This window comes from Apaloderma vittatum, unplaced genomic scaffold (genome assembly GCF_000703405.1).
Source record: "Apaloderma vittatum isolate BGI_N311 unplaced genomic scaffold, ASM70340v1 scaffold449, whole genome shotgun sequence".
NCBI lineage: Eukaryota > Metazoa > Chordata > Aves > Trogoniformes > Trogonidae > Apaloderma > Apaloderma vittatum.
The window spans coordinates 19,340-33,583 of record NW_009735579.1 but is presented as its reverse complement, the minus strand read 5'-3'; the positions used below and the strand labels follow the sequence as shown (position 1 = coordinate 33,583).

General features: G+C 35.2%; 1 protein-coding gene across 1 annotated transcript in view; it reads right to left on the bottom strand.

Annotated features, from left to right (window-relative positions):
- Positions 1–14,244, bottom strand: part of PAM (peptidylglycine alpha-amidating monooxygenase) — a gene marked incomplete at its 5' end in the record, with an annotated part of 66,130 nt that overhangs the window by 33,253 nt on the left and 18,633 nt on the right. Inside the window, 5 exons of the mRNA XM_009876614.1 lie at positions 7,666–7,737; positions 8,391–8,578; positions 12,952–13,055; positions 13,357–13,433; positions 13,549–13,629. Of these exons, the coding sequence (XP_009874916.1) occupies positions 7,666–7,737; positions 8,391–8,578; positions 12,952–13,055; positions 13,357–13,433; positions 13,549–13,629 (522 nt within the window). The remainder of the gene's footprint in view (positions 1–7,665; positions 7,738–8,390; positions 8,579–12,951; positions 13,056–13,356; positions 13,434–13,548; positions 13,630–14,244) is intronic.

The following is a 14,244-nucleotide window of genomic DNA, read 5'->3' as shown; positions in this document are numbered from 1 at the left end:
CGTTCTTAAATATGTTTTCACAGAGGCGTTCCTCTCCTATCACTTTACTGATAGGCTCAGCCTTGGCCAGCAGTGGGTCCCTCTTTAGAGCCGGCTGGCATTGGCTCTGTCAAACTTGGGAAACTTCTAGCAGCTTCTTGCAGAAGCCACCCTGCAGCTCCCCGCCCCCGTCGCCAAAATCCAGCTGTGATAGTAAGCCTGTGAAAACTCATTTTACTTCATTGTAGAAAAAAGGTAAGCACACACTGGTATTGTCTGTGAATTCTCATCTCCAGATTATGTATTTTTGTCATAATGCCTGTGCAGTTTCATAGTTCAGATAGGCTTCCCAACTTGTCATTGGTGTTCCAGACTTTTGTTAGGAATTGGATTGACCAGGACTTCAAACATAAAACCACTACTGCAGACTTCTGACAAAACGATATATTACCAGGAAATAACCAGAATTGGGGGACTAAGAGCAAAAATCGAGCGAGCAAGTCCCCTGTGTTGACTACAAAGTTTCTCTGTGTGATATTGCAGCTCAGTTGGTGTGAAAGGTTGTATCGAAAGCCTCCTCCTCCTGAGCATGTCTGATCTGACACAGAACCCATATGTTGGTCCCTCCAAACTCACATTTCAGTCTCGTTACGATTGTAGGAAGAGACAAGTCTTCACAGTTGACTTTAGGTTTCCTAATTACCTCTGAATAAAATGGAGTGTCTTCTCAAATCGCATGTTTCTGTTTTATCAGGATGTGCTTCTGTTTAGCATATTCATCTGGCTAAAATAGTCAGTGCTTTGCCTTTTCAGAAGTGCTGAAATTGGGGTCCAATTGATATGGATTCCAACTATGACCTCACCTCATCTTCAGTCTCAGGTAATGTCTATGTAATATGTTAAGAGTAATATCAGAGAATGTGTACTTGCCCTGAAGAACTATCCTCCTGATGAAGATATGGAAATCTGGCTGTAGGTATCACCTTCAAGACTGTGTCATCATGAATAAACGTGTTCTAAATAAATATTTATCAAAATCAAGAGTTTAATTTTTTTTTTCCTTCTATGGCTCCTAGGTGAAGCTTCTAAGTTCATTCTAAAAGGCATACATAAGATAACAAAAGAAAAGAAAAGAAGGGAAGAAAGGCATGGAAAGACATCCCAGAAGTGAACAAATTCTAATTTCTATTTATTTGAAGTGACACAGTTTGACATAACAGTCCAAAACAACTTCTAAAATGGCTTCTAGTCTGCTATTATTTTTCAGGAGCATCCTAGCACACTGATTTAATCTGTGCTTTGATAAAAACATTGAAAAGGTTCCTGGGAACTAAAAAAAGTATGGAGTAAGGTTGTTTTCTTTTCAAAGGAATTTGAAGGGCTGGGGGAAGGAGGCATAGATACGAGGAAATGAAACGGGTTAAACTGCTCTAGAGATTCTTGGTCACTATCGCTATGCCCTGAAGTGATATGCACTTACAGCACAGCCAAACTGACATCTTTGAAGAACAGGAACTGTATCTGCTCTCGAGGCATTTGTAAGTAGCTTACTGAGCTAAAAAAAGATAGAAGAAAAGGTTAAAAACTGAAATTATGAGCTGTTTTATTCTATGTCTGCATATTGCCAAAAGGGACTTTTATTGCTATTGCAATGTAAATGCCCTTCCTTTGGCTTTAATTCATCTGTTTTTCCTTCAACTGTCAAAACATTTTAACGTACAAATGGTTTGAGAGCTCAAGCATAGTTTATAAAACTACTAGGTTAAAGCAGCTTGTAACTGGGAAAGAGAGTGTTAAGAGAAGGTATGAAAGAATATGAAAGAATCTTCACAGAGGATTGCTTTTCATAACAGACGCAAATTCTTCATCAACAAATCAGAACTTGAGACTCAAAACCTAAGCTAGTTGCAGTTACCTAATTCTTTCCTTTCCTTCCTGACCAGTAACAAGATCCCGAGAGGCACCAATCACTTTGTTACAGTGAAATATGTTTATCTGCTACTCCTAAACAACTAGCAACAAACAAGCAGGATCCTTCAGTGTTGAAACAAGAAATCCTCTGCATTTTGAATCTTCTGACTTATACTTCTCTAACTGTTAATATTGATCCTAATACCTTTCAGTAGCATTTTTCTCCCAGGTTTCATTCAGTCACATTTTCCTTACTTTTGTTCTCTATTTAAAGTGACCTCATATAATTTCTGAGCATCAAACATGTATCACAATCCTGAAAACTTTCTTATATGTCTGATCTTAATCTAAAATTGTCTCTAACACTTCATTCTAGGCATCCTGCATCAATACTGAAAAGCAAATTCAAGTCTCACCCTTTGTATATCAATACACTGAATATCAATATACACTGTATATCAATATACTGAAAAGCAAATTCAAGTCTCACCCTTTGTGTATCAACCTAAGAAATTTTAACCACCCAGCAAATCTAACTTCACTCTTTTCTTGCAACCACACATTAACTAGCAAAGGTAAGTTATGACAAATTTATTTTAGAAAGGAATGTAACTCAAGTCTACATGTGCTGGCATAAAAATACATCAGATTTTATTGGCTGACTCTGTTGCTGTTGGTTTGTCACGTAACATGATCACAGAAATACTGGAAATCAAGGATCTGCCTGCACGCTGGTTCTTTCTTCTTCCTTTCAACACTTATCCTGCAAGAAATTGTAGGTCTCGCCTCACACCTCCCCCTCTCTTCTTTTATGTTAATTTTAAAAAGGAAACAAAAAAGAGGTGAATCAGAAAGAGGAGGAGCTATAGCTCTTCCTTTCATTTAAATTCATCAGGAAATTCTATCCCAGATATAAAAAGCCTTGTTAAGTGCATTTTTATTGTAACAAGCTGTTTACAGAAATACACAAGTAAAAAAGCAAAATATGCAACCCCCAATATTTCAATTTCTCAATTCACAAATTCAGCTATGATGTAGCAAAATATTTCTAGCAGTGTAATAAACACGTCTGTGCAAAAGTATTTGTGTGTGCATGTGTGCACACGCATATGCAAATATAACATATAACAACTGACCATAATTACGAGATGGGTTAGGCATCCAAGAGGTAACAAAATTATGTGTAACCTTAATTAAGCCCTTATTTTGTATGAATTATGACATTAACTTTCCTTACAAAGAAAGTTACAAATACAATTAATCATCCATCGTTATATATTTTTATTTAACCTCATTCAAAGACTCCTCTTCCAAATAGTCCTGAACAAGTCCTTTAACTGAACAGAAAGATTTCTCTTAACATTTCTATTCCACTCTCTCTACGCTAAATTACTTCATTATCACAGCCTGCCCTATGGAATTAAGGTCCATAATTACCACTATTTTGCTAAAGATTACAGCTAGAACTGTTATTTAACATCCATTTGTTACGAGTGTCCACCTGGAAACATCCTAAAATGTGATTTTTACAGGGTACTTCACATTATATTTCACATCTTCTATTCCAGCCACATTTCCAATCAGTTTCGGTAGGAGCTGTGTATGTACAAGACTCAGCCTCAGTTTTTCTATTGTCAAAGACTAGAAAAACAGATCAGGAAAAAAGACTTCACTACGGTACCCAGCTACCTAGAACCATTCAGCAACTTTGACAAGAGTCTAAAGTAAAACACATTTTAATCAGAAAGCATCAGATTGCCTTGGATCTTGAAGTCATATTATTTCCTTTACGTTGTTTTCTATTTCACTGACTGCACACATCCTAATGTCTAAAACAACGAGGTTCTCACCACAAGAACAGCAACTTTAAGACTGCAGACTTAAAGCTTGAATTCATAAAAGCTAAATTCTGAATGGTAGACCCAGGCTGTAACATTATTGTAAATGTAGGAAGCTTACCGTGATTTCAGTTAAAAACTCAGCTGTGTAAAAGGGACTTCATATGAGTCTAACTGGAACATGATTCTAAGAGAGTAAACTTAAGTTCACTTTTATTGAGCATCACCATTTGAGCTCCTGGAATAACTTGTGCTCATGGTAATCATGAAATAATGGGGAATGAGCAGAAAAAAAACCCTGTACTGGCATTACTACTGACCAACAATGAGAGCAAAAGAACTGCAATTTTGACTGTCAATTCAGTTCCTATCAACAGAGCCAAAAATACTTTCTCAGGAATAATTTCTAAATTCTCAAAATCAGATTTTTTACTCATGTCAAAGTAAATATTAATACAAGAAGTAAGATGAAAACTCTGTCTCTTTTCTTTACCGTGTATGTGTAAGTAGTAATTAATGTATACATTAAAAAGGAGATCTGATTTTTGGTTTATATGCTGCAAGTGAATTTTCAGCTCATGCCAGCTTTGATTTTTATTTTTTTTAAAAAAACACTGGAACATATTTAATTGACTTTACAAGGAAAAAAATACGCCCCTTCTGCTTTGAAAGCAAGTTAATGGTTACCTCTAGTGCACACAAAATGAGATATCAAACCATGAATCAACAATTTAAATACTGCACATCTGGTTAACCAGCACCTGTATACTCACTCCTTCCTTGTTATTAAGAAACTACCCCTGCTATTGTGTCTCTACAGCTTTCAGGTACAGTAGCAGCTGATTATCACAATAGTAAAGGTTGCTTCACTGCTTGCATACCTGAACTACATTATATTACCTGAACTATATTATATTATTCCAGAGACTATAGCGAGGAAAGTGCCGAACAAAAAGAATGAAACACATCTAGACTTTTTTTCCATAGGTAAAGAAAAGATATCTATCAGACATGGTTAATACTATGAACTGATAATATTTTTCTTCATTACTGTATCTATTGAATAAAATTTAATCAAACTTCTATTGATGAACAAAAAATAAATAGCATTTGTTTTGCTAGGGACTTTGTGCTTCATTGAATAGGAAACTCTCAAATAGACACAAATGTATGAATCAATTGCATTTCCTATAATACTTAACTTCCTATGAACAGTTTATCTTCACCAAACAGTGACACTGTTGTTTCAGAAACAATATAATGGAGGTGAGTTTCATCAGGGTAAGTTCAGTTTAATTTCAAGGCTGCTACAGTGATTTAGCTTTGTCTTCATGCCTTACATATCTTACATGCAGTTCACTTTGTAATGGTTACCACTTATTTCCATATATTTATGCTGTTAATGTGCTTCTGATGAGTGAAGGTGATGGAAGTGTAATGTAAAAGCAATGATATCTCCTGGAGGTGCCGATATAATGAACTGCCTGCGTGTAGCAGGATGCACACCTTCTAGAATGATGTTCAGGCAATCATGGGACACACATTATTAGCAGGCAGGTACTTTCACCTGACAGGCTTTTTTGTCTTCCCCTTTTGAGATAAACACTTAGATTTAATACTACTAACACCAAAATCTGTCTTTCTGACCATGCCTCTGCCCTCTACATTTTTAAGTATCTCCAGGGCAATAAAGCAATTTAGTGAGGTAACAGTATTTACTTCAGTTACCTGAAACCAAGGAGGCGAAAAATAAGTTGCTACAGCATAATGAGTCATTGAGAAAAAAACATGCAAGATAAAACAGAGAATTACGGAAAAATCATTGAAGTATTACCTTTAGAGCAAATCAAAGGCTGAATTTACTGAGCACTAGCTTGGCAGCAAAAGAACTAATCAAAGCCTGAGTTTTGGTGGATCTGTGCTTTGTAGATAAGCTTATAATACAGCGTATGTCACGTCAGAACATAAATGGAAAAAATTATAACTTTTACCTCAGTGAAAGCATGTATTTGCTTCTGTGCAGTCTAGGGGTACATTGCCCTCTCCCTCCAAGCTGTAGCACTTGCCTGTCTTTCAGACTGTGCTCAAATTTGGCTGATACTGGCTAACTCAATAATGTCACTTGAGGAGATGGACAAATTGGCAACACAATTACACAAAACCGCTTTGCCCAACTTGTGCGTAATTTTATAGGCACATTTTAGCAAACCACTTTAACCCTCTGATTTTCCCAGCACATCTTATCAGGTGCTCATGTGCTTGTAGGACCAAACTCCACATCTTAAAATAGCCACCGAACTCGCCCTCTTTCGAGACAAAAATAAACCCAAGCTTGGTCAGATTTTTCCTATTTTTTTTGCTTACACACACATAATTCAACTAAAGTCAGAGGTGTATCAATGTCAAATTGAAGCTAGGCTCCTGTAAATGATGGGAGAATTTATCTTAAACTAACAATTAAGAATATGAAGCAAAATTTTCTCACAGCAACTACCACGTTTTAGTATTACACATCATGAACCAGCTAATGCCAAATAGACAAAAGCAATGCAGTGTGTTTCCATAGAAACATGTTAGATGAGGATGTATAGTGAATAGTGGTCTCAGCAAATGAGAATGCTTTGCAGAAATGTGTCTTTGAAACACATTTTAAAGACAAATGAAAAAGATTTTAAAAATAGGACCTTGTTTCAGTATTTTGTTTCAAACATTAACAAATTCAATAAAACGCAGATTACATGATCCTCAGCCAAATGCCTTATTAGAAACGTAAGGGTGAATCAGCTTGTCAGCATAAATCGTGATATAAATTTGTAAGCAGATAGCTCATTTTGCTCTGGAATAGGCTTAAAAAATTAGAACTCTATATAGTTTTAAAAAAAAAATCCATCTTCAATTGACTAAGATAAGTTTCAGATGTGGAATTTTAAATACTGTCTCCAGTAGTTTAAGGTACATTCAGTCAAGATGCTCTTATTCTAGAAGCTAATTTTTATGTAACTGTAACTTAATGATTGAGTTAACTCTGCAAAATGGAGGAGTATGAAGAAAATCTAACCCATCTGTGAGACAAAAGTTACCAAAAACTCTAAAAATTACCCTAATTTTTGCTCTCATTAAAAGCAAAGGGAAATCTGCTTTAATATATTTAGTCCCTGAACCTCAAGATTGTTCAGTGAAAATTATATGAAACTGCAGCTCATGAGGTCTTCTCCTTAGTATCAAGATAAATCTTGATACTAAAACCGTTAACTATTTCTCTAATATCACATGATCCACCAGAGCTTTAAAGTACAGTCCTATTTTAATACATATTTGAAGCATAAAAAACATTCACCATATTTCTAGAAGCTTTATAATAGTCACGGATTTTTTTCCAGGAGCTAAGTACTGGACACCTTTTCTCATGAGTTATGTAAATATGCACATATAAACAAAGGTAGTGAAAAACACTGCAGTCTTAAACACTAGTTGTACTCAACCTACTGCAAGTACAACCAACATTAAAGCATAAGAACATATTCTCTAATACATAAATGGTAATACAAACTGAGATACAGGCTAAGAGTCAATAGCAGATAGTTATATACAGAATATAGAATAGTTACACACTACAGGACTACTTCTTCATGTCCATTCTTTAGGATTGCACTTACAGATACTCTGTAACCTTCTTTAGCAAATTAAACCAAGAACAGGAATATATCTAATGAGATTAAAATGCACTAATAAATGTTACCTACAGGGATAGAAAAGAGTGGTAGATTATTTTTAAATTATTTCTTATACAGCATTCAGTCATATTAGCTGCATAGAACATTACAAATTGCATCAATTAAACAGATTTAAAATGTAGTAATTCGCTAACAATCAGGATAGAATTCATCAGTATTTCACATGAGTGAATCCCTTGAAATAGAAATAAAAAAGTACGTACCCTGATCCAAAATCTCTTCCTCTTCTTTTTTGGTCTGCTGCAGCAAAGAACTTTTATCAGTATCCTTGGTTTCTGAAAAATGGATTTAGGATATGATGTTAACCTTTGTGTGCAAATGAAGTTAAGTATCTTCCTACTAGGGAAAAAAGCGCCCTTCTGAAATGAATATTTGGTACTTCTACCTCTCTACAGTAGCTGTAACAAGTGGGGCAGTAGTAAAACAACTGGAATAAAAAATTAAGATCTATGCTTTGGTACACATAAATAGCTTCTAGATTACTTCTGGCTAAGCTGCTGCTGCAACTTACATGCCTACTAGTGTTCAATATAAACATTGATCCCTTCCAGAGTAAGGCAGTGGGATCCAGAAAACAATGGAAATGTTATGATTCAACTTTTTAGGAAATACATAGAAGACAAAGCAAATATTAAGAAACTGTTAATATAAAGTACTGATATCTGGCATAGAAAAGAAGTCAATCTTTTGGGGACGCAGCTCGTCTAGCTATAAAAATATGTTGGAAATTGAAAAACAACAATAGGAAGAAATGGACAAAAGACTGTGGAAGAAATTTCCACCAAAACTAAGAGAAGAATCCCAGGATGGTTTACAATTAGTGATTTGAATTTTATTTGGAATTAGATTTTTGTTTGATGATAATTTAGCATATCAAAGCAACACAAACACATCAGTGAGCACACAAAAACTTCAAGGTTTTTTTCACCTTCATGATGTCCATGAGTCATCTTCAGCATATCAGACTGGATTGGAATAGGAATATTTGCCTCCTGCGGTATATTTCTGAACATCTCAGGGTTTGCATTCTGCGTGCAGGTCATATAAGAGACAGCATGCTTGGCTTCCATATAGTACATAATATAAAAATTACACATTTCATCATTGGCTGTTCCCCTATACAATACAGTAAACGTGACAGTTAGGAAAAAAATGAGCTGAATATAGCTGTTATTCAATTTATTTACATCGTTAAAACAGAATACTATAAAGTTGTAATTAAACATATAGAAGTTCAACCCTAAAACATTTAATAGCTTCATTGCAGTAAATATAAAAAGTTTCTTTCATTTTATACAAACTCCCCAGGTATCTCAGAAATTCTCCAAAATTTGGCTTTGGTTCTACAGGTAATTGCATCAACTATTTAAATTGTTTTTCCTTCTCCATTTCCCAAAATACTTCTCATAGTCCCCGACATGTCATCAGCTAAGCAAATGGTCTGATGAAATATGACAGAACTGTATCATTCATTACATCACCATTCATATACTTCTCTGTCAATCTGAGGCAAACCTAATTGAAAAATGTTGCAAATAACATTTATGTTTCATTTCAGCAGCTATATTTTATGACAGCTTTTTCCCCCTCCATGTTCAAGTGCATCCATTTATTGGCCAATCACACCAGTTCTAATGCAGCAAAACTTAACTTCATGGCACATGAAGGCACCATAAATAACTCTTAAAGAGAAGACAGCACTGCCATCTTGACAGTAACTTGATCACAAGGTTCTGTAAGAAAACTTGAGTGCAAGAGGAACGATTAAGCACTAGCAAGATTCAATACTTTGACAAATGTTGTGGATGTAATTGAAAGAGAAGAGGCTCTTCTGTTCAGCTACATAATCCTGTTTTCAATAGAAAAAAAATGTACGATAAAGATTTTTTCCTGAAAAATATTATTTTGTGAAGCAGACAATACAGGGCCTCTTTGTAGCTGTGATCTGTTTCCAGTTTTCCCTCTGCCATATAGGTTGATATCTTTTATTTATAGCTACAATCTCGACACCGGAATAAGCTAGGACTTATAAAGAAAGGTTCACAAAATAAGGGGTTCTACATAAAGATTTTTTAATTAGCTTTCAAAATTAACCAGTGAGTTCACGCTCATAAAAATATACGGGGGTGGCCTATTAGCTGTTTGCAAAAGACGTCAGCACTGACTTTTCCAGCAGCATGCTGCAGCATTCATTTATTCACCATAGCAACAATAACGACACCAGCCAGAGGGGAGACGGGGAACATGGGAGAAGAGACTGTTTCAAAAGGGGAATTGGTATTTTTCCATGCATTGAAAATTTAGCATCCCTTGGAGACCAAAAAAATCAGACTCTGACTTGGCAAGCTCTGCCTAAGCTTTTAGAAAGCATTAACTTCACTGTTGGACTCCCAATATCTGTCAGTGTAATTGCCTCCTCTTTAAAACTCCACTGGAAATGGGAATGTGAAACCCACACAAACTCTGTTTCACCTGACGTGTTACTGTGTCTAAACATTTCAAAGTCAATAATTTAAAACGCCTACAGTCAAAAAAAACCAAAAGACTCTGTCAACAACAGTTTTAGTAAATTCACAGGAAACCCAGAATCCTTCCATTAAATATTTCAACTCTTGAGAAACCCTGTTTTGTGAATGAGTTTAATGAGACGAAATGTTGAGGCACAAGTTAAAAAAAAAAATAAAAAAAATTCCTGTTAACCACCTTCACACCACTACCATGGCCATCTAGAACCAGATCCAGATTTTGGTATATTCACAATACACAGTGAAGATGAATGAAACAGAGGATCAAAAAGCAAGATAATGCAGTTAAATAACGTTAAATAACCTTAAATACTGAATGGGAACCTTAAATACTGAATGGGAACATTTTGCCACAGGCACATAAGCCTTCTCTGGAAAGGTACAATACCTGTTAAACATATTTTGAGAGCAAAAGATACAGGCTGCACTATTTTCTGTTAAGAGTTTTAAACAATACATTACATTGCAACTGGAAAAACAAGCAGCCATCATGGCCAGCAGCACTTTCCTTCACCAAGACATGATCTTTACACTGAATGGGCTCCAGTTCTTTGATATCCTGTAGACTGGTAAGCTATATACTAGTTGACATTATATGAACTCTAATGTTCACTCTGAAACATCATGAAGTTATCTGTTATAAAACAGCAGTGGCTGCTTGCATGGAGCGCTCACCGGTCTATAGCAAAAAATAGACACTCTTGCTTTATAAATTAAGAATAGTTGATATCCTTCATATTTGACAAAGGATAATTCAACCCTTTAACTTGCAAAAGTTTGGGCTTGGGGAGAAATCCAGCCTACTGAAATGGATGACTCATGGAACTTTTAAAGAGATGACTCTGTTTTACACCAGAGACATTAAGGCTGTGCTTATGTTATTACCCTGAACTTGTACATAGTAAACTGCATAAGCAAAATCAGGTTTCACTTCTCAGCCTTGGTTTGCCAAACTCTACACAATTAAGAGGTATGCCTCAATACCTAATTTAATTTCTCAGAGTAGGAGAGAAGTGGGGTGAAAAAGGTTAGTGTGAATAATGGAGATCATGAGATAATGTAAGATAATGGCAAGGACTTACTGAAACTAAAGCATGAAACAAAGCAAGAGCATTTTTGTAAAACACCAAACAGAATGGTAAGGAAGGTATAAAATCAAAACAAGAACATCTATCCTTGCTCCCCAAGTTAGAGATTAAGCAATAGACTTGGCCAAAAACGACAGTTTATCAATAGGAAAGGGATAAGTTGACTATCACAGAAATTACTACATAGTTAAGAAAGCACAACACTGAGCATATGTCATGTTTTAACCACAGGAAGCTTATACTATGAATGGTTAAGACTTAACTCATCAGCTCTGAAAAGACAAGTCAACAAAGCGAAGTCTATTTTAGCCCTGCCTTTTACGTTAAGAACAAACAAAAACACAGGCAGAAAATCAAGTACAAAGACTGAGAAAGTGAATATGTAGACTTGATGTGGTCCTTTTCAGATATGTATTTTTTCCAGCTTTCCTTTCACATTTGCATTTCCCATTTTTTTCAGTGTTTATATTTGGAACTCAAAGGTTCTTTTACTATTTCTTTTGGATTGACAAGTCATTCTTAATGGGAGCATGACAACTGCAAGATCAGAGCAATATTTTCCAAGATTTAAACAAATTTCATCTAACCTATTTTAGACACATATCTTTCCACATATGCAGCACTGTTGTGATACATTCCAAACATATATACTTCCACATTATGCATCAGTTTGTAATAGTTTGAATATCTGCTTAAAATGCATCACAATTCATAGGTAGAAATTACATAATAAAAATGTAAAGGTCTGCTTCTTCCTTTAATTTCTGTTCCTATTACTTCCCCATTGAAAGCATGTTAGTATAGTGAAAAAGACTACAATTTTCCTAGGACTGTTACTTAAAATGCAAGGATTATTCAACAAACAGGATCTACTTTAGGGAACATCACAGAAATGTATCAGTAACTTTCAGAAATCTCAAAAAGAAGGTCCAGAGTTTAATTTTTTCGATATGTTTTTGTAAGTGCCAGGACCTTTGTAAAAACCTCTTTTCAAACAATAATTAAGTATGTTTCAAATGCTACTTATCGGTTTTTTAACTACCCACTGAAAGGTAGTAAATTACTGTTGAATCACTAACATTATACTGAGATGCAGTCTTGGGCTTCTCAATGTACTAAGAACCTTGTCTCTTGAGGTGTTGCAGCACATATTTTCGGAATGGAGAGACTCCTGCAGAGCATCGTCGTATCTCTACGTATGCAGTAAATTATGGTTCAAAGAACTGGAGCCAGTTAGGAGAACATTAATACTGCATCTACATTTAAACTTCTCATTGTCACCTTATCTTACAGTGCTCTGTCTGTCATCTTTGGCTGAATAGCATAACTGAAAAATACAGTTCAGATCTTCTTATTTATCATTATTAATCTTTTATGTTTTTATTGTTTTTAATAAAAGCTCATACATTTTTATATAAAAAAGTAACTAGTATATAATTCTAATTTTTTAAGAGTAGATTTTACAATGGTTCAGAATTTTATAAGCTTCGATCAATATTCTTTCTGAAATAATGAAGAAAAATTGTGAAGTCTTATTATTCTGTTTTAAACAATCAATAGCTTCAACTTACTAAAAAAAAATTTTTTAGAACTGACATTCTGAATCCTCCTCTAGGTGTAGAACAGCTCAACATCTGAGCAAGGTGTTTGGCAGCATAGCTTCACCTGAGAAATATTCTGAACACTTCAGCAAAGTGATTATTCACGTAAGTAAAGGCAACAAACATTGTGTGGAGTTATGTATTTTGCAGACTAAACAGCAAAACAGACCATTCTGACAGAATTTAACAAAATTATCTCGGAAGAAGACAAATACATTTCTAGACATAAAAAAAACTTGGAAAAAAAAGTTAGGAAATGGATTGAGAAAATTTACCCTATATGCGTCTCTGTAGTTCTGCCTTCACCACTGAACACACATCTAGCTGCGAGAATATCATCATAGCTAACATCTACAGGATGTTCTACTGGATAGAATGCCTGAAAGAGAGGGTGATTCACCATAGTCAGTGAAAGCGTCCTGGATTATTTACATCAATACACACACACACACACAAGAATGGCAGTGCTATACATCTGAAAAGCAATTTCAGAACAGTTTTGGTATCATAACGTAATCATGACAATACATGGCAGTATTCACTTCTAGTGCCACAACATGTACCAGTGGAAGCACCATGGTGCAAATCTGTGGGTACATGTGTGCCAAATCAGCTTCTCAGTTTTAAATAAAGTTAATTAAAATTTACAATTAGAATTAAAAAAAACCCAAACAACCAACCTGTGGCAGCTGTGGACTCTGTCTACCAATCAATGTCCATTGACCATTCCTCACTCTGTATCCACTCACTACTTTACCTATAACATACCAATATGTATGTGAACAGGAGATATACTTCTAAGAAGACATGTTGTAGTGTCAGGATTTTTCTGTTAAGTATTTGATACTCTTCTCTTGCTATAAAACTCTTACCTAGTCTGTGGGTATGAACTCTGTAGGCAAAAAGGTGCATTGGAAACCTTTTGTAATGGCAGGCAATGTCTGCATCAACCACTGTTAAAATATGATGGCAATAAACAAAGAAAAACACATTATTTAACAAACAGAAAAGTTACATTACTGTACTTCATTCAGTGTGGTTTACAAAGGGTATACCTACACTGGACAACAGACAGTTTCCAAAGATACTGACAGTATCTTGTATTTCTGCAGTGCCTATCTCAAGACATTTCTAAAGAAAAACTAATTAAATACAGCACAAGTCGCTTGAAAACTACTTTCTGTGATGACGCACATACAAAAAGGAATTGAAACTGTAGTATTTCTTCCAAAGTACACTACTGCTATGTAATGAAGTAAAGTAACACATTTACTTACACACCATGTTGAGGGACACTTAAAACAAACAGAGCTACGGTGAATAGTCTATTAAGGAGAAAATTAAAGTAAACTGATGTAATTCTAAACTGGTAAAATTCATAATGAAGGTTGATTTCAAGATATTAATAGCTCTGGGCTCAGTCTTAAAGATTTAGGGTTAAGATGCAGACTTTGGCAGAGGAGTGCTGTACAGACAATACTGGCAGGTTAGTACTTGGTTATTTGCAGTAATAGCAGCTAAGGAAGAGTCTACAGAGATACTCCTTGGCCAACACCTCTCTGACAGCT